General features: G+C 41.5%; 1 protein-coding gene across 8 annotated transcripts in view; it reads left to right on the top strand.

Moving 5' to 3' along the window:
• The window catches only part of Elmo1 (engulfment and cell motility 1), a 523,734-nt gene that overhangs the window by 145,114 nt on the left and 350,880 nt on the right, over positions 1-27,740 (top strand). For all 8 annotated transcript variants that reach the window (NM_001395578.1, XM_087591062.1, XM_087591058.1 and 5 more), the window contains 2 exon segments: positions 8,151-8,201; positions 18,449-18,618. In NM_001395578.1, the coding sequence (NP_001382507.1) occupies positions 8,151-8,201; positions 18,449-18,618 (221 nt within the window).

The following is a 27,740-nucleotide window of genomic DNA, read 5'->3' as shown; positions in this document are numbered from 1 at the left end:
GTGGCTTCTGGTAAGAGTCTGCCCAGTGATTTGGGGGCATGCAAGATCTGAGACCATTCACATGAAGTAATACCGGGGGAGAAGACCTTCATTTTCCTCTCTGGTGAAGTATCACATTTCCCCAGTTGGCCAAGGGAAAGAAGAGCTCAGGTCCCGCGTCAGTGTCTTAAGGCAGGGCCAAGGTTTCGAGTTAAGACAAGAAAGTGAGTGGTCTATGAAGGTCAGATCTTACCTTCTTACTCTGCTTTAACTGTGGGTAAAGGGACATCTTTTATGAAATATTACCTGCACATTCAATTTTTCTTTGAATAGATGGTGAGTTTGAACATTCAAAAGCTTTTGTCAGACATGACAAAATTTATACACCAAAAAAATGTGTCCTTGTTGACTGTCCTTCATCCTCTGTATGGAAGCAGGGGGTATTATTTTTTAATATCAGGGAACCCACTGTCTATTCACTCTTGGGATCTTCACATTGTCTCTTGGATTCCACACTGTGGTAGTGGGAGGTGCTGAGGGCCCTCTATCTTTGGGGTTAGAACCTGTACACAGCTGCTCAAGCCCTTCCTCTCCTGGCTTAGTTTCCTGGACTTTCCCCTTCCCTGTCTAATTCACCCTCTGACAGATTTATTTCTCTAAGATTCCTTCATCATATCAGTAATCCTGCTCAAGAGCTTTAAATATTTCCTCTCTGTTTGCTCTATTGAGAATAAGATACAGAGTATTGACGCTTGGCTCTGGGCCCTTTGCCTCTTGCTGCTGATAAGGAAACAAGGCGATTTAGAGCAGCTGGCCCAGGCCCAAGCTGGAGCTTCCTTCCTCTCAGTCCATTGTACCTCCCAGACCACTGCTGGTCCAACTTCCTTGTCCCATCTCCAGCATAGCACCTGTCCCTAGAGAAATTTGACTGACAGTTGACCTCACCATCTGGTGCTCACACTCTGCCTTTGCTGGTGCCACTCACCTAGATGGAATGCTCACATTGTGCTGTGATCTTCTACATATAGAGACTGCCTGCACTCACTTAAGCATTTTACCAATCATATCCTGCCTGTATTAAACAAATTGCATTAGATAACGTTTCAGGATATTAGAAGGACAGGGTTTTGAAGTACATTCTAATTGTATTTAGGTACAGGGCCCAGCACTTCCTGCTCTGTGAAAATAAGTTTATTTTCCCAATGTGGGACATCAGTAGATATTGAATAGTGCCTAGTCCTTTAAGACAAGCTTGTTTGTCTTCAGAAAAACATATTGTTCTTTATCTCTGGCTTTACTCTTGATTAAAATACCAAAGGAGATAGGCAGTCTCCTTCTGTTTATCCACTCAGATTTGCCTGATCTAGGACACTTGTGGGAGCTGCTGACTCCCCCATCCAATCCCTCTGGCCCAGATCTAACTGTGGAAAGCAAGAGCGAGAACTAGTTACTGAGGATGGCAGTTCTGTGTGACCGTAACATATCTCACTGTGGGCTTTAGGTCTTTTGGACCTAAACATCTCTATCAATAGGCCTTATTCGTCATTGTGGTTTTTCAGTTTTCAGTCTTGAGAACTGGATATCAGACTGCAAGTGAAAGTATGAAAATGGAGTGACAACTGAGTATGACAGAGATGGAGGAAGTAACATAACTGTCAAGGGCACCTTTACCTAGCAGAGCTGACAGCTGCAGTGGGAAACGTAGCATCCCTGACCGTCTCTCTGGAACATGTTAGTTGTAGGGAAAGGGCTTCTTTATTCTTCCACCCTACTTCTTCCCCCGCACCCCAGAGTACTGCGGTGCTGGGGGGCATTCATATCTTACTTTAGGGTATTTTATACACTCCTTCCTAAAGGTCCTCTGTTGTCTTCCATGTTCAGACATTGTTCTGTAGCTTAGCAACCGATACTGCCCTTATTGGCTTCATTAGTCTCAGGATGGGAAAGTGAAGCAAATGAACATACAAATGAATGGGGCCGTGTTTACATGCAGAATCACTGTCTGAAGCTTAAGTAAAGGTGGTGAAGAATAGTCTTTTGTTGGATTAGAACATCTCAAGTTAGGGGCTCCTCACAACTGAGGGATGCAACGGACATCAGTGGAGAGAGGAGGCTGCAGGGGACCCTGGAGGTACCTGCCTGCTAAGAGCCAAGACCTCTAATATTGGTAGTATCCGAATTCCCTGAGGTTCTCTGCTGTGCTAGTCAGCACAGATGAGGGAGCATTTATGTTTTGACCAGATGCAATTCTGGATTCGCCTAAGTAGGACATTGACCAGATGCAATTCTGGATTTGCCTAAGTAGGACATTGACCAGATGCAATTCTGGATTTGCCTAAGTAGAACATTGGTGTACTGAGGAAAGTGGATTCTGGAGGAGATGATATGAAAGGAATGGCGTGCTTCCACAGGATCCTACCACCCAGGTCACAGAGGCTGAGTGGACGTGGTAGGAATATAAACACAGGCATCTCGTAAGTGCAGACTGCAGTGGCTATGTGGGGAAATATGAGAGCTGTGTTAGCTGCTTTCCCTTGGCCGTTGTCCTTCTTCCCATACGGAGTGTGCAGGCCTGGCAGGTCCTACAGAAATGTTCTTTCTGCCTCTTTTCTCCTCTTTATTCTTGAGGCAGTGGCAAGAGGGAGACTGTTAACTGCAGTCAGTGTTACTTCAGAGTTCAGAATGCCTGTTCTAAATGGGTCTTGTGATGGTCTGTTTTTCCTTTTGTGGAATTTAAATAATTTTAAAAAATGGACACATAAAAACATTGTAATTACACATAATCTTGGAACCATATGATGTTTTGGTACTCTTTCTATATTGTGTGATGTTTGAATCATGGTCTATTCCCCCCATCCCCCGTCTGTGTGCATGTGCGTTTGCCTGTGTGTGTGTGTGTGTGTGTGTGTACACCTGGGTATGCAGAAATGTGTGCATGTGTATATATAACTGTGAGGAGAGATCAGAGGTTGGCCTTGAGTGTCACTCATCATGACACCTCTATTTTTTGGCAGGCCATTTACTGGCCTGGGGCTTATTGATGATGGTAGACTGGCTAGCCAGCAGTGCCTAGGGATTCACTAGTGTCAGTCTCCCGAGTATGGCATTACAAGTACAGGCTATTACTACTGACTTTTCTCCATAGGCACTAAGGATTGAACTTGCCAAGAGGGCAACTTACTGACAGAACGATCTCCCAAGCTCCTTCCTATACAATCTCTTTCCTTAGATACTGATCACTTCTGAAAGTTGACAATGTGCAAATTCCCTGTCGTAGGTCTTTGAGATGCACAGTACTGAACAATTACGTAGAGTCTCCCTCTGTAGAAAAACACTTTGACAGCCCAAGCTCACACACAACTGTGGCACAGCTCCTCTTTAGCAGCCTCGTTTATTTTTTACTCTTGCTTCCCCCTCCTCATAGCCTCTTGGAACCACCATTCTCAACTCCCACGAAGTCTGTATTTCACAGATGAGTGAGGTCATGTGCTATTTGTTGTGCACCTCGTTCATTTCCCTCGGTGTAGTGACTGGTTCTGCCCTTGTTTAAACTAATATTCCATTTTCCTGGCTGATCAGTCTTCCATTGTACATCTATGTCCATTCATTACTTGGTGGACATATAGGTTACTTCCATTTTTGGCTACACTACATATCACTACAATAAAAATCTAAGTGTAGGGCTGGAGAGATGGCTCAGTGGTTAAGAGCCCCGACTGCTCTTCCAGAGGTCCTGAGTTCAAATCCCAGCAACCACATGGTGGCTCACAACCATCTGTAAAGAGATCTGATGCCCTCTTCTGGTGTGTCTGAGGACAGCTACAGTGTACTTATATACAATAAATAAATAAATCTTAAAAAAAAATCTAAGTGTAGATGTTTTGTACACGCAGCAGTTTCACTGTTTGTGTCCATATATGGGTGCATTGCTAGGCTCTAAGGGAGATGTTCTAAGTTTCTGAGAAACTTCTATTCATTTCCCTATAACTGCATTAGTTACCAATTGTGTACAGTGCTCCAGTGTGTTTTTCTAATTGTTAACAGCACTTTAGTTAGTTTTGTTTTGTTTTGTTTTTGAGGCAGGGTTTCTCTGTGTAACCTCAGCTGTACTGAAGTTCAGAGATCCACCTTCCTCTGCCTCCTGAGTGCTGGAATTAAATGTGTGTCACCATGCTTGGCTGAGTTTTTTTTTTTTTTTTTTGTTTTTGTTTTTGTTTTTGTTTTTTTTTGTTTTGTTTTGTTTTTTCGTTTTTTTTTTTAATGACAGTCATTCTTAGAGGATTGAGGTAGTAATTCATTGTGGTTTTGATTTACATTTTTTAAGATGATTAGTTATACTGAGAATTTACAAAAGACTTCATAGCAACATCAAGACCAGTATTTGGTTGAATGGTATTTAGTCCCCTGGGCATATCAGATAGCCTAAACAAGCTGACAAGCCCATCAGGGAAGAACAGAATTTACTGAGAATTAGAACTTGGCTTAGATTTTAAATGTGTGGATCTTGATACTACACACACTTCACAATTGGTAGAATTTTGAATTGGTGTCAAAAGAATCTTGGGATCAAAATAGTTGATACTTTGATTTTAGAGCTTCTGGGCTTCTCAGGAAGTTCTTGCAATGAGCACTCATACTTTGGTCCGAGCAGGAGATTTCTGAAAGAATAAAGTTGTGGGGATCAGGATTTTAATTGACTTTTTGGAGAATGAGAATTGGTCTTGTTTCATTTTTGATCTGTCTCAGTGGAACAGAGTAGTAATGTAGTCATTTATCTAGCAGATGCTTACTGAACACTGACATGGACCTTTGTAGATGGAGAGATCCAACTGTGATAGTCATCCCTTTTCACTCTCATGGAGATAGATGCATTTTAGGATTAAGTGATGTGACTACTGGACAACCTGAATAAGATGATAAGTAAATCACACACACACACACACACACACACACACACACACACACACACACACTCACACACACACACACACACACACACACTCACACACAATGTTGGTGCTTGTGAGAATGCATCAAGGAGGGGCAATACGGTGACTGAGAGGTGCCCAGCCTCTGATATGAAGCTGCTCTAGGGCAGAATTCCCCCATAGCTATGCTGATCTGCTTATTAACGGGACATGTGCTTATTAATATGCATTATTCTAATGGATGTGCTAATATCTTTAGGGTAATATAGAGTGAAATTTACTTATTGGGCTGTCAATCAGTTTTCAGTTGCTATGTTAAAATACCATGACTAAACAAGTTAGGGAAGAAATGTTTTATTTTGGCTCTTATAGTTCCAGAGGGCATACGAGTCATCATGGCTGTGAAGGCACAAAGCAGGTATGTGAGGCTGGCCTACCATTCAGGAAGCGGAATGATCACCTTTTTTGTATATACTAGAAGCAGAGAGATAACACAAAGTAGGGCCGGGCTGTAAAACCACAGCTCCCTACTCCAGTGATGTATTTCTTCTAGTAAGGTTCTGCCTCCTCCTGATCCAGAGCATTCTCAAAGAGTGCTACCAGCTGTGCACCAACTGTTTAAACACATGAGCCTATGGGGCCATTTCACATTCAGACCACAACTGGGTACATATAGGGACAATATATAGGGACTACATATAGGGACTAGCTCCAAACATGAAAGGGCTCAGCAATGTGGTTTGTGAATGCTATTTTTATGTTTAATAGTAAACATTTGGCTTTTTTTTCTGTGTATTTTCAACGTGTGATTCCTAGTCTAACTAGCATCAGTGGATTAGCCATTGAATCCCTATAATGACCTGGGGAAGCTGGGCCAGCTGCCATCCATGCGGCTTGCAGCAGGGTTCCCAGCTAGGAAGTGGAGACTGATGCTAAACTAGTCGCTGTGCTGCCACCGGTGGGAGTAATGAAACTGAAACAACTCAACCTCTCTCCGTGTTAATGAATTTTACTGCAAGGTAGAAAGAGGTGTGGTCTAGTTGATCTTCCTGATAGGATGTTGTCCCAGAAACAAGGCTGTACCACAGACATTCTTTCTGAGTTCAGTTTGCCTTGTCTCAGGAGTTAAAAGTTTGTCATGATTATAGACATAGCTCTTCTCCTTCCCCTCCCCTCTTGTCCTGTCCTGTCCTGTCTTTTTTCCTTCCCTCCTGCCCATCTCTATCCAAAATACCAATCACTGATTAGTCAGAGTTAGCTGTTGACCCAGGGCCACGGGCAGTTTGATGGCTGCTATTCTAAGAACAGGAGCAACTGCTTTCATTTTAAACAGTCCCAGTGTAGACAAAGCTCTCCTCTGGCTCTCTCTACACAGTCCAGGCAAGGACATATTCTTTCCAACAGAGGGGAGAAAAATTAGATCAGAATGGTTAGCTAGACATTTGGACCCAGCTCTGACTATAAGTAGCTTGAATAGTTTTAAGAAGTGGACAGGACAAACCAACCTCTTCCTCCTTCTTCATAGAAGTCTTGCGTTGATTGCAGAAAGCCAAGACTCCACATGGGAGCCTGTGGACAGATTTTGTTCTCCCCAGTCCAGCTCCTACTAGAACCCCTGGAACCTTATGTTGTCCTGGAATTGGTAACTAAGCTCTGATGAGCTGCAGGTCTTTAACTTCCCTGCCTCTTCTTTGCTCTCATAAAAGCTGTTGACTGTTGGGGTGCTCCAGGAAGGAAACAGGATGAATGGGTAGAGCAGTGTGAGGTCAGCTAGGTCACAATCTAAGTTTTAAAGTGTGCATAGAATTATTATGGTGTTTAGATAAACATTAATGCCAAAATTTTTAGCTTAATGCCAGAGTACTGGCACTTTAAAAAAGATTAAAATACCTCACTCCCCACTCTAGTTTTCCCTGAAAAAAATCTCTCTAAATTTTTCTGGGTTTCCTTTTCAAATAGGAAGCCTCAGGTCCGGCTCACTTTTTCTTTCTTTGGAACATGCCTGATCTGAGGGCTTACCTTGAGAGACCTTTATTCTCCAGAATCCCTAATTAAGAAGAATTTTAGTTCTCTATCTTCTGGCTCTGATTCCTCAGTGTACTCAGAAGCTGGCTATGGAGGAGAGATTGTGTATCTCCAGCTTCCTCAGTACTTTCCAAGTAGTCTTTGCAACTAGCTGACTTCCTTTTCAGCCTCATGTACACATTAAGCTCGAAATGAAGTGAATTAATATTGCTGTTCCCAACCAGCCTGCTCTGTGGCCACTGCCTGTCCCTCTGGTAATAAAGCGATAGTTTCCTACAGAGTAGCTTGACATTTCTGGGACATTCTAGATAGGGATGAAAGGACCATGTTGAACTTTTATTTTTTATTTATTGGGGATGGGCTTCAGGCTTGTCTGTGCATGAGGTGAAGTATCTAGGAGTACTTTTCTTTGGGAGGGAGTGTTGGCCCCTGACAGCTTGTTTGTTGTACAGAATTTATTGTTTATAACTAGTGAAACTGACCATGGGAACAAGTGATGGATGGGCCTTGACACATCAGGGAGACATTTCTCACCACCTCTGTGCTCCTGCTGCATCATAGCCTGTGGCGAGTTTTAAAGGATGTGGAAAACGAGCTTCCTAGCCTCAGCTCCTTGAGGCTGTAGCCAGGGAGAGTCCTGCTAGTTCTGGAGGCTGAGCATGGTCCATTCTCTGGTTGAAAAGTCAGTGAAATCCAACTTTCACTTCCCAGGATCTGGGATCTACTCATTCCCGCTGCTTGTTTATTCCTTTAAGGGATCATGCACAAGGAAGCAGCCAATTCCAAGAAACTTTAAGATTGCAGCTTTATTTGAGATATGTTCAATTTGATTATTTTTATTTTATTTGGGGGGAGGGTTGAGCGATTGTGACTACAATTAATTTTCAAAACTTTTGAGTTAAAAGTAAGTATTTCTGTGGATATGAGCATAGAAGCTTTTATGTAGACATGTTTTCAGTTCTATTAGGAACAGAACTTCTAGGCTGTTTTCCCTGAATACACTTTTGTAGTTATTATTTTGCTTTTGGATTTTGAGGACTCATATTACTATTCTTCGAGTTAAGCTTCTTTGTAGAAATAATTGAAAATTACACAAATGAGAACAGAGAAAATTGAAAGAACGCTGCATAAAATGAAGACCATGTTGTATTTGTTTTTTCCCCTTTGTCACAATTCTACTTAAAAGATTTATTAAAGCTTTTCTTTCATCTTTTGCAGAATCGCAACGAAATAAAAAATGGCACTATTCTTCGATTAACCACGTCCCCAGTAAGTTGATCTTAGCTTATGACTTCTCATTAAAAATTTCCCGACTGTGTCTGCTATACATGACTGTGGGTAGAAACCAATAAGAGTGACTTCTGCAGAATCCGGGGTGCAGTATCCTCCCAGGTAGACTCAAGACTCCCAGGAGCATTTTACCTTCCCTTTCCACAACAGGGGTTGACGATGTCAAGTCAATGGATGGCGAAAACATCACCTTTGTGGTAGTCAACCCACCAGCAGTTCACACAGTACAGTGGAAGAGTGGCTGTCTGATTGATCGGGTTAGCCCACTTGCTCCCACATTACCTCATGTCATCAGACAGATTCAGACAATGAAGAAAAGGAGCCTACTATTGCCTTTCCTCTGTGTGTGTGTGTGTGTGTGTGTGTGTGTGTGTGTGTGTGTGTGTGTGTGTGTAGGATGGGGTGGATGGATATTTGATCATTTTCTAGCCTGGGTCTGTTATTAAAGCATTTCCTAAAATCAGCTCAAGAGCATTGCCTGCTTATGTTGTTTTCCTCTCGGCTGATTTTTTATAAAACATTTGAAGGTCTCTGAATAGAAGCTGCTAAACAGGATGCACTGATATATTTAGACTGTGGCTGGGATCGTGCTTGCTCTTATGTGTGGAGATGCCGCATAGCAACATTAGCATATTTAAAGTATATTCCTCCACAGTGCCCTTCCTTGCTTTCCTGAAAAATAACATGCACAAAGCACCCCAAGTGTTACTATTTTCACACTGCAAATGTGATGAAATGTGTATCGTCTATCTATCATTCTCAGTTTCCACTGAAGCCATGTGCCAGGCTAAAAATAAAATTAAAAATTGGGAAAAGCATCTGGCTACAATTAAAATATGCGTACTGTAAGCGACCACAAAGTCTTCTCATTGAAAATTACATTAAAGCCTTAAAAACTCAAACACTTTACCCTGTACCATCTTGAACGGCTGCTTGCTGGACTTGGTGGAGCCATCATTCAATGCCTTCATGCCAGGTGTAGAGATCCTGGTTTGCATCTGGGTTTGACTGACTATAGTATGAGCTGAGCTGATTGTCATAGGCTTTTCACAAGCCTTCATTCATCAGGTCGAATTGCTATTAACTTGACTTTAGAAGCTACCACATCATTAGTTTTTTTTTGCTTCTATTTCCTTTGCTAATTACTATCTGTAGTGAGGCTCAGTGTTGTATCCAGGCTGGATCTCTGTGCTGCTGCCTCCTTGGATTCCTAACAAAATTCCATATGCAGTGATGATGTGAAAGAGGAAGCCAAACTGTCCAACAGACGAGAACTGAGAAGGAGGGGAGAGCCGAAGGGTGTGGTGAGGAATAGTTTCATAGTACACAATGTACTCCTATGAAGACAATTCCATGTTAAAAAAAAAAAAAACCAAAAAACAGAAGGCTCAGGGTAGGAGAGAGGTTTTCTCTGGAAAGAGAATCTGTGATATAAGTTGTCATCAGAGACAATAGATGTGTGTTTGTCAAAGAAGGATTCTCAAACTAAGTGTTCTGGGAATGATGGGTAACGCAGTGCACAGAACACTAGTATAATACAGTCCACCCACAAGACACCACTTTCATACTCTGCAATAGTGGTCTCTACACTTGGACAGCTGTGGGACTTAGGGATGCTGATGTTTAGCCTTGCTAGTAAGAGTAGGCAACAGTGTCTGAGAACAGGGCCCGGCACCTGCACTTCCAATAGCCTCTTATGGTTGGGCTCACTGCTGTGTTTTTTTTTATTATTATTATTATTTTTTATTTAAATGAAAACAGGTTGGACAGGCCATCTCACTTTTAACAAATATTTTTGTTTACGAGATGGGATATCTCTATGTAGTCCTGGCTGTTGTGGAACTTCCTATGTAGACTAGGCTGGACTTAAACTCATAGACATCTGCCTGCTTCTGCCTTCCAAGTGACATAATTAAAGGCATATACCACCATGCCTGACCTGACTTGCTTCTTGTGTATATAATAAAAAAATAAAGAAGTGTCTTCATCAAATCTGTTAGGCAGTAGTAGAGTGCTATAAGGAAGCCAGTATTGTTTTTATACAACCCTTTTACATGAACTTTCTTTTCTACAGTGGTTGACTGAAAATAAAGAACAATGTATGTAAGGGTATATAGAGTTAAATACATGATTTTAGACATGGACACATATGTATGCATACACCACACACACACACACACACCTCATTCTGCAGGCTTGTGTGTTCTCACTTCTAGCTCCTAGCAGGCAACAGAACCAGATCCGCACACTCCAACTGCCTCTCAGCCATTTCTTTCATACACTATCCTCTTTAGCTGGGTAAATCAAAGTTCCAAAAACTTGTAATCTAGCAATTAGTTTTACATGTTAATTTCTCAGCCGCACAATAAATTTGCTGCCAATTATTAAAGATATAAGCCGTCCGCCTAGACAAGATAAAATTGACCTAATCCACCTCTATCTAGATCCTGCTGCTGTGTTGTCTCCATCCTGATTCCTCTCCCTCTTCTTCCTCCTCCCTCCTTCCGAGACTTTTCCCCACCTATTCTTCCTTCTCATCCAGTGATAGACTATGCCTTATCCTGGACTCGGCTTGCTACATAATGACATCATCCTCATAGCTGTGTATTCTTAGACTTAGTAGTATGAACCCTGGAAGTAATTAGATGTATTAAAAAGGTTGATACATTTAATATCCTAGAATAAAATCATCAAAACTTCTATGTTTGGAAATAACTCCAACCAGGATCAAGAATGTTATATCAGAAAAAGCAGGTGGTAGTTTGCATGCCCTAAGGGTGATTTCTTAATTTACAGGATCCTTTATGAGTGAGTAGAGACTGCTTTTCAATATTTGTGGTTATAGGTATAGTGGAAGCAAAAATGGGAAATTATGTATCATATGTGTATGTATACATCTTCTCATGCATATATGTAGAAAGGTCGTGGTCTCATTTTTAGTGAGAACAGAGTTTATGTTCTTAGTTATTAGTGTGAGCAGAGTATGCTGTGGACTGGAGTATAAACTGATGTAGCCTTGGCATGGAACCTTGCTGTTTCTACCCAAGCACATTATATACATTAACTTTTGTCTTAATTCTCCTGTTGAGAATGTATCTGATGAGTAGATTCACAAAACCATAGGGCATATGCACCTGCACATGTGCATCCAAACATTTCTTCTAATGAACAAATCTTGGAACCCAGTTATGATTTGAGTAAGAATTTAGCATGTTATACCCTAGAGGCTTCTCTAAAGACTATTAGTAAGTACAAAAGCAGATGGCAGAACAGCATGTATACAATGTATTTTCTGAGTATAGACAGGAAAAAATATATATTCTAATGAAAGGATCAGATGTCTCTCAGAGGGTTCCACAGATGGGTAGCAGCACAGCACACTAGCTATTCACTGCAGTCTTACTGAAGTACTTATGTGTATCTTGTGTGGCGGTATCCCTTTTCATTAAATGTAGTATGGAATTATCATAGTATACAGAAAGTAAATCATCTGCAGCCAGAAGCATTTCTGTTTACAGTGTATGCAACTGCGTGATGAGCCATTAAGACATAGAGATGGGTTTCTCTTCCTGCTTTCTCATTCTCTGCCTTGTGTAGAGAAACTTGCACTGCTTATCAAGTACCATATTGCTTTGTGGTTCCCAAGCATAACCCTCCCTGCTGTTCTCTGGTGTTCCAGATCCACTATGAGAATCATCTAAATCACAGGGCCTGTCACAGTGATTTTGTGGCCTAACTCCTATGGTGATAAGAAAGATTTTGATATATCAGTCATTCTATAGATTCAGGTTATCAGAGATTATTATCAAGGAGAATTGATTTATTATTGACAGATATGGATTTTTAAGTCTGCACTGGTTTGAAAAATGAGAGGATTCTCTATAACAGTAACAGGCCTTCAGAGAAAGATGAACTATAGGAGACAAGAAAGCAGTTCTGTTCCGTAGGAACACAGCACCTCGTGTTGGTTCAAACTTCTGGAGTCTGCTTTATTTTAGGCATGGGTAAGCATAGCACAATTTGGTGAAAACTTCTCTGGCGATAATTAATCCCAACAAAGCACACATAAATCTCTTTGAGAAACAAAATACACTAAAATAGAAATCAGATGTGGCTTTGTAAAGTAGGCATGGTACCTTCCATAAAGAGGTTCTACAGATTGGCTGAGAAAAACAGGCTCATGACAAGAATCTGGGGGAGGGTCCAGTGTTGTCCCTGACCACGCAGGTAGTGCAAAGGTCACCAGGCTAGAAAGCACATCCGTTTCCAGCCTTCTGGGCAGATAGCAAGTATTACATTCCTTCTCTTGAAGGAACAGTACCGTGTGTTTAACTTTCCAGGTTTGCCTGGGCTTATCTGTGAGCACAAGACCTCAGTGCCTCCCACACAAAAATTGAAAAAGTTGCAGAATGTCTGTATTCTATTTTTCCCATTGCTTTGGAAGCTTCAATCTGAAGAAGCCAGGAGAGAGAACAGATTGTAAGGTCAGCAAGTGGCAGGTTAGATGTTCCCAGACTTATCCACATGGAGGTGCAAATGTGCATTTGGGAAAATCTGGAAAGTATGAATTTAAGGAGTTTTCAGAAACTTAAAAACATTTTGCTTTTTAATTGACTTTATGCGGCTGGAATTATGCTAGATGTTTGGAAGGGGGTTACTTCAAGAACAGAGATGGCTAGTTCTGTGTGTTCATACCTTGGGTCACTTCCTGTGTCTCCAAGTGATTCCTCATGGATGCACTGCTCCCAAGTCAAGCCCAGAACCTTTCCATCCATCTGAACTTTTTGAGTGACTTGAGGTAAAACTTGTTTTCTATCCTTTAAACAGTACCAGGAAATAAAATTTACTCTGGGATGTGCTCTCTTATAGAGCTGTTAAAGTCTTAATTGTGTTGAGCCTGGAAAATGAGAACCAAGGACATCTTGCTTTTCACAATCATGATTCTTTCATCTCAAATATGGAAGCAGTACAGAATCATTATGGAATAATAAAGCCAAGCTTGCTACAGAGAAAATTATCAACTAGTCACATTTTAATTTGCATATATATGTATATATAAATATAAACATAAATTACTTCAGTTAATGATGTCTTTCAAATTCCTTGTGAGTGCCAGGTACTGTTGCAGATTCTAAGACTGTTATTTAGCAAGTCTCAGGTATTTCTTCTCCTGGAGTTGGTGTGCTAGAAAGCACAAACATCTCTGTGCTCACGTACTCTGCCTTTGCACACAGCAACATATTTGTAAACTGACTGTTGCCCTTAATACCTTTATTAAAAGATATACCTATCTATCTCACATAGCTATATTCTATCTTACATTTTCTTGGGATTTGGTTAGTAATTTCACATATGTCATCCTGTGTCACATGTTCAACAGGAGCATCTGCTGTGTGAATGTAAACACAACTTTGAGGTCTCCTATTCACTGCAGCAGACATTTGCATTAGATGTCCAAATGCATCATTTCCAAGAAGCATATCACCTTCCAAGATGTCTCCAACTCTCCATACTCCTGGGGCCAAAGGGCTTTGTGGCCTCTCACCTCTTCTGTTCCTTTCTTCTTCCATTTGTGTTTCATCCTTCCAGGGTTAGGATCTCTACAAATCCTGCAGGCTTCCTTCCCCTGTGCAGCCGCACTCACCAGCCCTTCTGCCTACTGAACTCTCCCAACCCAATATGCTGGCCTCCATCTCACCTCTGCATGGTTGACACTACCTTCCTTAGGCAGCTTGTGTTGGGTCACCCCATGTAAAGAGTTCTCCAGTTGTCTTCTGCCATAGCCCTCCATTTTAGTGTTTCCCGTTAGCAATACACTATTTAATTTTTTTATCTTTACTATTTTAAATCTTTACTATTTGCCCAAAGTGAGTAAACCTTGTTTATTGCTGTCTTTCACATACACAAGACTGAGAATAAACTTTCCAGAAGTATCTATGAGTCAGAGAATGAGGATTATGAGCCTTAGCCTTGTTTTAAAATAGATGATTAAAAAGATTATCTGAGAAGAGTTTAAGCAAAATTGTGTGCTTTTCTGCCATTAATTGATGTTTAGACAAGAAGTTTCCTTTTTTAAAACACAGTTGGATCATTAAAGACTTTCTTCTTTAGCTTTATTCTATAGAATGAAAATTTTGTATCTAGACCTATTAGAAATTAGATCATATGAGTACCCATCTGACCTCTTCTAGTTTCTTCTGCACAGATGCTACAGTAACAGTGTCCTGTCAATTCTACTTATTATTTTGATCAAAGGGCACATCTAGGACTCACATTTATAGGGCCCTTCTCCTGGCCTACTCATGATGGGGGTTCCTGGTTAGCCATCACTTTGTGGGTTGCAAGGAATCTTTAGTATAATCCCATCACAGTTCCTGGATGGATCTACTTATAGGAAAATGATCCCACCTGGTATGATCAGTGCCGGAGCTGACATGACAGCTACCAAGGAGCTCTGTGCTCGGCCACACTGGATTGCTTCAGCCCCACAAGTCTTCTTTGTGGCTCCTCCAATGCTTTAAGTGAGACTTGAGATGAAGATGAAGGCCTCCCAAAGGCAAACAAGGGGAATTAAGAGTACAACACTGAACTCTAAGAAGAGTTGCTCCTTCAGTAAATTCCAGGGTAGGATGACCTCTTGCCTCAAGAAAAAAACACCACGCAGAACCAGCATACACAGTTTTCAGGCCTTTGGGCAAATGAGGACAGAAAACTTTCCCAGAGGAATGTACAGGGCCTTGGTGTCTATGGATTCTATGTAGTGTGAATATTTGGCACAATCTGTAGGAATTTCCATGCTGCCCTTGGAAAGGTACTTGGCTGAGAGCTATCACCAGCCAGGTACTACTGTGCTGCACTCATGTGTGATTCTCTTGGTAGAACAGTTTCCATTTGTACTTACATTATCTTTGTGGTCTTAGGATTTGGGAGGACTCCAATCTTGACTTCTCTGTCCAGGTTTTGGTGGTTATCCTTCTTCCCTTATTTTAAATGAACTAATTAATTAATTAATTAATTGAAATAGTTCCCTATCAAAGGCATAACTAACAAATGAGAAAGAATCAAATTTCACTTCAGCAAAGGTTCTTTGTTGTCAATATGCAGGTGAGGGCTGGCACCAGTTAGGTCCTGGTCATGAATGGACAATAAAAACAAACAAACAAACAAACAAAAAAAAAAACAGGGACAAAGTTTTTATAAGGTGGGAGAGAAGAAGAAGGAAGGAGAATCAAGATGGAGACAGGGAAGGATGACCCAGATCAGGGTGGTCTTGAATTGCCAAGGTAGCTGGGATGGATTTCTGTAGGTAAATTTATCTTATCTAGGTGATCAGTTTATATCCTTATCAATTGGTTATGTTTATTGTGTGGATGTATTGTGGATTGAGAATTTAACATATAAGTCTGGTTGTTCGGTTACAGTTGGTTGAGTCTTGATTTAAGGGGGTTGTTGGGAGTTTATACATTAACTATGAGGGAGTGGATGTTGGGAACACAAAAAGAGCAGTGGCAGAGAGTTACGCAGCTGAGACCAGGAGTGCATGCTGGAAATGTGAGCAGAGTCCACAGTAAGAGAGCCATGAAATAGGCAGTCTTTGTATGAAGTTGGTGTGGCAGCGACCTGCCTGGGTCAAAGAGTACTTTGGGAGCAGCGTGGAGTCGCTGAGGTAAGTTAGCGCTAGTTCCAATGGCCTGCTTGAGCCGGAACTAGGGAGGACACGACCATAGGGTATATGCAGGAACCGGCCGCACCTTCTTTATTTTTTACTGCAACAGGTCTTTGCTGAAAATTGCACAACTTTAAAAAGGTGCAGAAGTTCTTCTTGGTGCAGTAGAGCTGGAAGGCTTCCTAGTGGCCCAGCTGTGAAGGACAGAGGGGTGACTGGGCAGCAGAACCAGAGTTGCACGGTCCCACAGTGACTGCAAGACGCCGAATCTTGTTGATGTGGGACATTCTTTCAGCCAGGGGTTGTGAAGAGACAGCATGGCAACATGAGATGGTTTAGCAGATGTTTTGGAGACCCCGACCCAGTCTTTCAAATCAAGAAACTGTGTGAATGAAGGATCTGTGGTTTTTGAGCTGCCTGGGTCAGGTGTGTTCTGGGAGCCTTTGTCAAACGCTGTTCTGCAGAGTCCAGTTGTCCAGGTTTTATCCCAGCAACAATGGTGAGCTGTGGGAGCTGGGTCACGTCTGTCACATAGCTTCCCTGCCACTTCAGTTTCCTTTGTCAGATGAAGAAAATAAAAAGTGTCTATATGATTGGACTCAGTTCAGATTAAATGAATTACTTCATCAAGGCTTTAGAATAATGGTTGATAACACATCATGGGTGATGGTTCGCCATTAATCGTGTTAATATCATCAAACACTGCAATTTTCATCAGTGATGATGAGGAAAGTGAGGCAATTTCTGAGTTGTTATAATCTGTAGAGAAAATGATATCCTGTGGAGAGAAGTGTAGTTTTCAAGGAATTCAAAGTGACTCAATTTGGTTAATAATACTAGGTCAGTGTTATAGCAATTTAAAATATTCATCAAAACATCCAAATTTGGAATACCTGCTGCAATTCTATGTACCCATAAATATTTGGAGAAAGGTGTATCTGTAATGATATTAAAAGGCTGAGTGGTCTGCATCCAGCTGACTTAGGTCTCTTTGTAAGAAAATGGACTTTTAGTAACTTGGCTTGTCTGCTTCCCAGGAATGAGTTCTCATCCTCCAACCCTGCTCCAGTGTCTTTCTTTGTTCATTTCTGATTTCTGCTGTTGACTGTGACATAATGGGAAAGCCTGGTACACTCTGTCTACATGGTGCAGAATGTACTCTTCTGTCTGTGTTCCAGAACAACTCCTTGGAATTCCTTGCTGTCTTTCTTTTCCCCACAGGGGACGGCTCTACCACTGCTGTATAATCCCGCTCTATCGTCGAGCTCAGGATGTTCTCCAGTTGTTCTGTAACTAACTTCTGTTCAGCAGAGTTAGCTGGTTGTTGATGTAAAATACCATGCATTATGCTCCTTCTGTTATTATAATGAAATACTAGGGGCTGGATAATTCATTATAACAAGGAGTTGGTTTAGTTTATAGTTTCATAGGTTCAAAAGCTTAGCATTGTTATCAACTCAACTTTGTTCAGGCCCTCATTGTGGTAGGGAGAACCTATAAGAGAGAGAGGTGAGGTGTGAAGAAGGAAGACGGCAGACCCTCACCAGGTAGGGACCAGAGACAACCCTCCCACTAAGCCCCAACTCTTAAGGCCCTACCATTGGGAGACAAATCATTTTCAAGCGATAATGCTTCCATCTTGCTGTGTCCTTCCAGTGTCACAAAACATCAAAGGAAAAAGCAAGTGGCAGGGAAGCCTGAGGATGGCAGATACATCAACCACTATGGTTTGAAACTAAGTAACTAAAGGATGGGGCATGTAATTTGTCTCACTGCCCACCCCCACCTAAAGGCAGGCCCCACAAACCTTGATGAGAAGAATAGGACAGATGCTCACTGGTTCTCCGAAGCTCAGGCCTGCTATGCATTTGCACTCCTCTCTGCTCTGCATGCTACATGCAAGTGCAGAAGCCTAGGCAAGGAGAACATTAGTTCTAGGAAGAGCTGTTAATTGGACGTACGGTTATTCTGTTTTAAATTCATACAGCAAGTAGCCAGCGTGTGAGAAGTACATGCTGTTGGAAACTGCAAAGACTCATTTGAGTGTCTAATGAAGCTTCTGAATACAAGCACTTATTACTCCGAGTTTTGACTGAATGGGTAATCATGATGTATAAATTTGTGTAATTGCTTAACTAAGCAAGTAGCTTTTTGTCACTTCTAGATAATAATTTTATTGAAAGAGTAAACATCCTCCCTTTCTCTTCCTGTCTGCCACACTCTCTCGGTTTGCAGGCTTTAATATTCATGTGTACTTGCCCTTGTTCTTCCTTCATCCATGAAATGGGCCCTGTTATTTTCCTCCTGTAAGGAAGGATGGAGCGATGGAAGGAGGGATCTTTCTAATGGAAACCCACCGCTGAAGTGCCTTGCTTCTATGCACATCTAGCCTATGATTCTGGGCTCTGCTCATTTATTTCTTAGGGACTCATTGTTTTTTGTGCTGTTGTATTCACACACACACACACACACACACACACACACACACACACACACACACACACACACATTGATAGCATGCTCTTATTTTCTTTCTGTTTCTTTGTCCCTCTCCCTGAAGGCTCAAAATGCCCAGCAGCTCCATGAACGAATACAGTCATCAAGTATGGACGCCAAGTTGGAAGCCCTGAAGGACTTGGCCAGCCTCTCCCGGGATGTTACCTTTGCTCAGGAGTTCATAAACCTGGATGGCATTTCACTCCTCACTCAGATGGTGGAAAGTGGCACTGAGTAAGCATATTTCATCCTCATGCCTCCCTCTGTCCATTCTACCTCCTCTATTCTGGCAGGTTCCAGCTTTAAAGATTAGAGCTTGACAAGACTCTGTGAAAAGTGTCTAAAACATATCAGGAGGTGATGGTTTTGTGATTCTCATAGCTGTGTCCTTCACATACCAGTTCTGTGGTGGAGCATGCTCAGAGTCCCTGAACACCTGAATTTTCACAATACTGAGGTACATTAAGTACATTGCCTCTAAAGGCCTAGCCAACATTAAAACTATAATTCTCTAGACTATTAATCCCTCAAACCTTTTGCTTACCCAAGGGAACTTCTTGCCTCTGCCTGGAATAAAAATCAGAATGGGATCATATGTTTTGAGGCATGCAGAGCACTCCTAAAATACTTTTTTAAAATGAGCATTTTAATGATTGAAACATGCATAATTAAAAATTTAAAGTAATAAGTATTTATTGAGCAACTGCTGTATGCAGAATGGTGACAAGTGGCAGAGTTTTTTCAATGTGAGCCTCCTCTTTCCAGAATTGGTGAAGATTATTATATAGTTAGAATTCAATTAGTTATTAATTCCTGCTGAGGGCAGAGGACTAGAGACTTGGCCAGTTACATCTAAAAAGGCCTTATAGGGGATGAGACATTGAGTGAGGCCAGGAGGGAGCTTGTGTTCTCATAATAGAGGAGTGTGTTAACATTTCTGGTAAAGACATTTGTCTCTGATGTGACTAGAAAGACTAAGGAGCAAGGCTTGTCCTGCTTCCAATGTGTGGGAGAGAAACCTGATCATCAGAGTCCAGTGGGAAGAGGAAGATCAGAATGCTTGTCCATGGGGTTGGCTACTGGTGGCATGGACAGCAGGTGACAAGGCTGATTCAGTTAATTAGACATTAGTGCATTGAGAAGGGTAGCTTTAGAGTAAGAGGAGGAAGAGTCACTAAGAACTGCAGTTTAAGGCTGGCCCTTTAACTCTCCTTCCATTCTCAGGAATAAAAAGAACAAATGGACCATTGTAGACATTGGAGACCTGTGTGGTTTCGCCTCCCTCCTCTTCCTGGCTCTTCTTCCTCCCACACTTGGTATCATTTAACTTTTACAGTTAGCATTAGTGAAAGATTCTTTGTTTTTCATTCAAAGACAGTATGGTTTTACAACAACATGAGCCTCCCCCAGCCTATAATGTTCTTTAGAGCTTAGAATTGGAAATCTTGTTTTGTAGACAAGTAGAAAACATTTCTAAGACTGAATAAGAAAACCAAGTGAAATATGAGAACATTAACAAGTGTTGGAGATCTGGACAAGGCCACTGTAGGCAGTATCCCATAGCTGCTGTTTTGTTTGGGGTGATGACTAAACTTCCCTTTAGACATGCTGGAGCTTAAAACAGTCAGGAAGAGATAGAGAATGAGTTGGCAGTAGGGGATTTGACCGGGAAAGAAAGTGCCTGTTGCTGTAAGAAAATATCCTGGCAGAAAGGAGAGGTTGTTCAGTGGTTAAGAGCCTATACCGTTCTTTCAGAGGACCCATACCAGGTTGCCCACACAACCAGCTATAAAGCCAGTTCCAGGGTATCTGGTACCTTCTTCTGGAATTTGTTAGCACCCACAAGTGTGGGTGACACACGCACTCACACATACGAGAATACACACACACTTTAAAATAAAAGTGAAAGTGTTTTTAAAAACAATTTAAGGGAGAAAAGGTTCAATTTGACTCAGTTCCCAGGTGAAGACTCCTATAGGGAAGCTGAGGGAATGCTGCTCATATTGCATCCATGTTAGGAAGCTTAGAGTGAGGGATGTCAGTGCTCAGCTCGCATACTTTCTCTGTTTTGTATAATCCAGAATCCCAGGTGTGGGAGTGGTGCCCTCTATGGTGGTCGGTCTTTGTACTTCCATTAATCTGGTCAAAACAACTTGCCGGAGACATGCTCAGAGACCCATCTCCAAGGTGATTATTCAGCCCCTCAGGTTCACATTGACTATCACAGGCTCACCCATCCTTTTATTTTGGATTGCAGTGAGCAGTGGAGAATCCCTTTTGACTGGGAGGAGTATGTTCTTATCCTATGTCCTCACCAGATGGCCACTGATCCTCCTGGCCACAGCGAGTCTTTGGGGCTTATGTTTCAGGGACATTTGCTAATATGCTAGATTAAGGTAGAAAGCTGTTAGTATATTTGCTGATATGTCCCAGTGGTAGTATTTGCAAGGGGACTGTTCTAGTGGGCAGAGGTGATGCTAAAAGTAAGAATTTTGTTTATATATGATAAGCCACTTATATATCTGGGAACTTTAGCTTTTGAATCTTTACACTTTGAATCAGGTGTGCACATATATCTGAATTTACAAGAATGGCAGTAATAGTTACAAGTTGAATATTAAAGGCCCCAAGTCAGGGGTCCATGTGTATCACAAATACAAGATTGTTATTGGCCACTGTATTTGGTCAATGAAGGCTGCATAACCAGACCCTCTCCATTCTAGTTTCCCATGGCCTTGGTCAGCTAAGAGTGCCATAACACAGTCCAGAGCCTGGCAGGTCAAACAACAAGAATGTTCCTCCTCTCACTTTTCTGAAGGCTGGAAGGTGTTAGTATGCTTTGTTTCTTCTGAGGTCTGTCCTTACCATACAGATGGCTGCCTCCTGTGTTCTCACATGTCTTCTCCACATGCCTACACATCCTATCATTTCCTCATATGCAGATATATATGCTCCTCTCAAAGAGACACCTGTCAGATTGAATTAGATCCCATTTGAATGGCCTCATTCCAAAGTAATCAACCCTTGAAAGGCCCGTCTGCAGCTGAACTCCATCCTGAAGTACTGGAGGTTGTAGATTCTGCATATGCATTTTGGGGAGATCATAGTTCAGCCTGTAACGCTCACTGAAGGACCACTACCACTTTTGTTTGCCGACAATGTAGGAATGGGTAGCATGTACATACGTTGTTCAGATTCTAACGTCTCACCTGTTCTATTGCCTTTCTCCATGGAAGAACCTGGTGCTACTCAGAATAATCCCTATGCCTAGCCCCACCTTGTCAAAGGCAGACCTTAATCATATCATGGTGCTCGTTTCCACCGAGAGAGGATGTTAACACCAGTTGTTCCTTGTGAACAAACAATGCATTTTATATGTGAGCAGTACATCTCAGTACTTATTTTTATTTTCCGAAGAACACTAATTAACATGGCAATTGCTTGTATTCAGCCGTTCCAACTTGATGTGTACTGTCAAATTTCAGACAGTTTAAGCAGCAGGAGACCAGATCTTGGATGACTACTCTTTTCTATTTTTCTTCCACATTCCCATCATGCCACTTTTCTGGAAAGAGAAGACATCTCTTGGGATTCTCTCTGCGTTCCCTTACTGTTTTGCATAAAATCAAAACCATGCTGGTTTTGAAGACTAAGGAAGTAGGCATGAAGCCCCAAGGTCTCTTTTCTCCCCTTTGCCAATCCCACATCTCAGGTGGTTTATTTGATCCCCAGACACTTTTCTGATCTTTTGCTCAAATTAAAAAGAAAAGAAAAAAGCCATTTTTCTTATAAGTAAAGTGAATTCTTGGTTGAACGTCATGCAAGACTTTAACTAATTACCAGGAAACTTTGGAGTAGGAACCCCTGCAGCTGGAAAGCCATTTCGTCATGCCTTCCTAGGTAGAGATCCCGGTGGGAAGGTGGATATTTCCCTAGAGGGCCTTGTGGAACGTCTTGAGAAATACTGAGGAAAGAGCACTGAAAACTTTCTCCTTACTTATGGTAATGATGTCATTCAGACAGTTCGAGCCCCTTGCTATTACCCAAGGCTTCCTTAGGGTCACTCCCCAGCTGGTACCAATAGAGGCTTGTGGTGAAATTCGTAACAAAGAGGAGCACAGTGTCACTTTGGCAGAGAGCAGGACTGAAAGACTGGAATGAATATTTCCATCCTTGTGGAGTGTTAAAATTCTACCCCTGCATTCTAACTGACGCAGGTATGGAAACAAATAACACTTGTGGGGAAATGCATTGCCCAAAACAAACAAGGGGAAGGATGTTAATGAAAGATGGAGAACAAAAGATGACTATTCAGAGAGTGAAAATAATATCTCTGCTTTGATTCCAGAGAAGGAAAATGTGTGTCATTCAGGCAAGACACACACACACACACACACACACACACACACACACACACACACACTGTGCAGATTACTCATCTCCTATTAAGTGGCCAGTCATTGCTAGGGACAGACAACAAAGGACCTTTCCAAGAATGGAGGGCAGAACACTTACAGTTTCCTTCCTACGTGGCAGTGTGAAGGGAACATGACACCATAAGCCTCTTAGTAAGCCAGAACACCGCCTTGGACAGCCCAGACAAGATCAAAGAAAGCAATTCCTCTGCTTCTCAGAACCCAATCTTTATTAAAGTTAACCTACTCCTTATCAAATCACACTTATTGTTAAATATACAAAAGTATTTGCAGGGAAAAAGATAATGCTTACAAGCAACCCTGTTTGTTATCTTCATGCATGATCATGTTATTTTAAATATACGTATGTATATGATTTCTGAAAGTAGTATTATAAGCATTTCCTTCGTGATATGCTGTTTTGTAACCATGTCAGTAGATGCTATTCTTTATTGTAATTTTCCACATATGCTTTTATTTTAGAAAGTAGTTGAAATACAGTTGATATGCAGAGAATACACTTAATCAAAGGATACCCATAGTGGCTAATTTTATCTATACTGTAAGAGATTGCCTTCATTTTCAGGGTGTTTTGTGATCTTTTTCTGATTACTTTTCTTGAACCCACAACTGTGACTATTTAAACACTTTATACAAAGTAGATAGATAGCTTAGAAGAAAAGAGCTTCATTTTGCAGAGGACCCTGCTTCAGTTCCCAGCACCCACATCACGAAGCTCACACCTTCCTGTATGTCTACTTTCAGGTATTTGGAAGTTGGCTGGCCTCTGAGTACCTACAAACATGTAGACATTCGCCCCGGCAGACATACACACACACACACACACACACACACACACACACACACACACACGCGCGCGCGCACACATCTTTAGATTACTTTAGGCTACTAGCTCAGAGGATATAGGAATTTTAAACTGTTTTCCAGTGAGAACAATTCAACAGCCTGTGGGGATATCTTGATGCTTTATTGTTCCTTTAAACACATATCTGTTTCTGGTCATCACTGAGCTGGCAATCCAGGATTTTTCTAGTATTTCTAGGAATAGTGACACATTCCGGGTGGCCTCTCTAAACTGTGAAATTAATACTAACTTGTTGGGCTGAGATTATTTCTCATAAATTTGGCTTGTTTTTTTTAAATGACATTTTCATAATCATTTAGTGATTTGGAAAGCTCTTGAGTAATTATCTTTAAAATAATCAATATTATGTATCTGAACATCCTATCCGTCGCCAGATTCTGTGTGTATATGTGTTGTGTAAAGGTTGCTACTATAGTGTCAGAGTAAACTTCGTTCTTCAAATTGGTTTTGCTTCCCTGAACTGGAGTTGTTTCCTCTTATGTATTGTGAGATTTGTTGAAGTGACTGCACACTGAAGGTGCTGTAGCTTTGGGGTTGTTGACACCCACAAAGAGGAGGGATTTGTAGACCCTATTCCTTTAATCATGTATGTGTTCTTTGAGTACTGCACAGAACTCCTGACACAGAGGTGTGTGTGTGTGTGTGTGTGTGTGTGTGTGTGTGTGTGTGTATGTGTGTGTGTGTGTGTGTGTGTGTGAGAGAGAGAGAGAGAGAGAGAGAGAGAGAGAGAGAGAGAGAGAGAGACTAAATTCTGTATTCCAATGTGGAAGCAGTTTGATGATGTTTCATAGTAACAGAACAGAAAATCAAAAATCAAAATACATGGGTAAAATCATCAGAGGAAGGTTACAGTAAGGTTAGAGAGCCTGGTAGAGGCCTCTGAGGCTATCTGATACCACTTGGGATTGGTAGAGGTAGTAGTCTGCTAGTGTAATAGCAGGTTTCACCTAATAGTCACAAGGATGTCAGGTCAGATCCACAAGTGGGAAGAGGACAGCTAATACTTGGGCCAAATAAGGCTGGCTCAGTAGTAGTTTGTTAAAGATACTCTTCAGAGAGAGGTAGCATTATGTCTTCCGTGTAAATATAGACATGACTATGCGTTAAAAGAATTTACTTTACCCGTAGAATATGAGGGAACCAGACAGGCTTAAATATTTTCAAAGAAAAGTGAAAAGAGCACAGATTTATAGGCAGCAAAGGAATGTTGAGAGGAATTGCAAATGGGTAAAACCTGTTTTTTCACAAGCCCGAGGAAACCAATTCTTTCACTACCAGACAGAACAGTAGCGTGCTTAGTTATCTAGAGGTTGCTGAGCTGTAGAATGCCTTCAGCTCAGCATTCGAGACCCTGATAGTGCAGACGCTGTGTTGCACACATTTGCACAGTTGTCCATGGGAACTTGTGTTTTCCTTCAGCTTCATCTACTGTTCTCCCAACGTCAGACCCATAGCCTCTCCCGCTCATAAATACCTGTCAGGTCTTTTAAGATTTGATCTTCCTGAGGCCACAGGATGTCTCTTTGTTACATTTGGCCACTTGATTAGGTCTAGGATATGTGATATTTCTTTAAAATTTGAACTGATTAATAAATGATTTGCAGGAAATACTGTGGAATCATGCAAAATTGGACCTGTCATCCCAGTTCCACTCCAGTTCTGACATTCTTTTCTGAATGGCTTGTGTCAGTGATGGTCTCCCAGAGTGCTCTGCAGCAGCTCTGTGTCTGCATGTGCCTTCCTTTGGTAGCGCTGATGCTGTGGTCTAGTGTTCATATGTTTTATCCTTTGCTAAGGAGGTGTTTGGCTAGTTCCTTGTCATTTTGTATAACTATTCTAGATGTGAGCTCAATGTTGGCATTTTAAATTGGCCATGGTTAGCACGGTGACACAACAGAGGTTAATAAATCAGGTTTCTATGACTACCCCAGAGGTTTTGTTCTTAAAGTTTATGGCCATATCACCTTCTACAGCCAAGCAGGTCCTTTATTCCTGCTTGCTCAGTAGGTTGTCCTGTCATTAGAGTTGTTTATTGCATGACCCTCTTCTCCCAGACTTGACCCATGGCTCTGCAGTCTCTGTCTTTCTGACTGTCTCTCATTATTTTCAGAACACGCTTTCTGTTTTGGGTCTCCATGATGTTCCCTCTACTTAACTTTTTATAAAAACCTTAATCCTTACAGGAGACATTTTCCAAAGAAGTGCTTTCCCTGTAGTTCCATTGGGTTCTTATCATGTCCCTAGCACCTGTCTGTTTATGCCAGTCTTTCCTTATGCCTTTGATTCTGTCAATAACTTTGATAAAGGAAAGGAGTAAAATAATACATATTATTTTAAATAAAGGAAGGCGAAATGAAAGGGAAGAGGGCAAACTTACTTTGCCTTTTTATTAATTACATAAAGTTTAATTTCCAAGTGGCTATTTGGGTTTCTGGAGGGATTTTCAGTTGTGTGTGAACAGACATAGCTTGATACTGTCACCTCAGCAGCCTATACCTTATCTTTAGATCATTGACACTAGCCAAAATCAGGTATGTTGCTTTGACATCTCCAGTAATAGACCAGGCCTTCAGGACCTGAACTTGCTGGTACAATGAGGAAGAGGTGGAGACTCTTAAATACATTTTGACCTAGCCTTTAGCCTGGCAAATGAGAGAGAAAGAGAGATTGTCATGGATAACATAGGATATACCCAAGAGCATGAGATATGCTTTCCTAAGAGACATCCAGAGAGGATAAGACACACTCAAGAGTGGGTATGGGTTAGTCTAGGGAGTCATAGAGGTAAGACATATGCAAGTGTGTAGATACCCCCTTCTCTGGGGAAAGTCACAGAGTAAGACATACACCAGTGTAGGTATGGGATCCTTAAGGGAGATTCATGATTAATTATCTTAGTATTAGGCATGCACACCATTTTGCCAAGTATCCATTTTTCTCTTTCTTTTCTTTTTAAAAGTGAGGTAAATGAGCAGGCTTTGGAGACTCCAGCATGGTATTAGGGTTTGGTAAGGAAACAAGCCCAGGAGCCACTGTGCTTTTATAGGGCCTTACTACATGCTCCTCCTTGCAAATGGGCTCCTAGTGGGATTTCTAGGAAGCTACAGCTTATATCTAGGAAGGAAAAATGCTTAAGCAGTTGGTAACGTGCAGGATTCTTCTTTATTGGCAAGAAACTTCAACCAGATTCCTAGGTGAGGGGGTCTCTTCCCTTCTCATGTAGCCCTAACTTTTCCTATCATTTTTTCTTGCCTCAGGGTTATATTTAGATATAGGCTGTAATTTCTCTTGAAGGGTGGAATCATTCAGCAACCACTTAAGTATATAACTGTGTATTTCAACTTCTGACCCTTTCTCTTCATGCAAATCCCTGTTCTTCAAAAGACTGAAAAGGCAGTGAGCTTAGAGATGGGATACCCTTTGTCACTGAAGAGGAGGAAAGAAAATCAGATGTCAGTCAGGCTCCTGTATCCTAAAAGTCAGATGACTGGGGGGGCGGATATGTGGGAAATAAGATAATAACAAATTCAAAAGACTAGCAAAACCAAAACTTCTCTAAAGATTTATTTATGAGTACACTGTAGCTGACTTCAGACACCAGAAGAGGGCATCAACCCCAATACAGATGGTTGTCAGTCACCATGGTGGTTGCTGGGAACTGAACTCGGGATGTCTGGAAGAATAGTCAGTGCTCTTAACCATTGAGCCATCTCTCCCACCCAACAAAACATTTTTAATATACTATTTTATAGAAAGTATCACCAGCACAGAGAAAACAAGCAAACAAACAAAAATAGGCTGGTGGGCTGATCTGGCACAAAACAGTGTATTCTGAACAATTCCTGTCTTCTCCCATAGGTTAAGACCTTTTCCCTTCCCAAGTGCCACCTCCTTGGTTTAAGACACAAAGATTTATCTAATGAATAATCTGGGACTTGGGACGTTTTCTTTTCTTTTCTTTTTTTTTTTCCTAGTGGTGTGCTCAGTCACACAGCAGACGACCTGAAACTTTCCAAGTCTCGGAGTTCTGAGAGAAGCATGCACCAGCTTTAGCT

The sequence above is a fragment of the Rattus norvegicus genome, chromosome 17, assembly GCF_021556685.1.
Source record: "Rattus norvegicus strain SHRSP/BbbUtx chromosome 17, alternate assembly SHRSP_T2T, whole genome shotgun sequence".
Taxonomy (NCBI): Eukaryota; Metazoa; Chordata; class Mammalia; order Rodentia; family Muridae; genus Rattus; species Rattus norvegicus.
The sequence above is the reverse complement of the archived record's forward strand: the minus strand, read 5'-3'. Positions and strand labels throughout refer to the sequence as shown.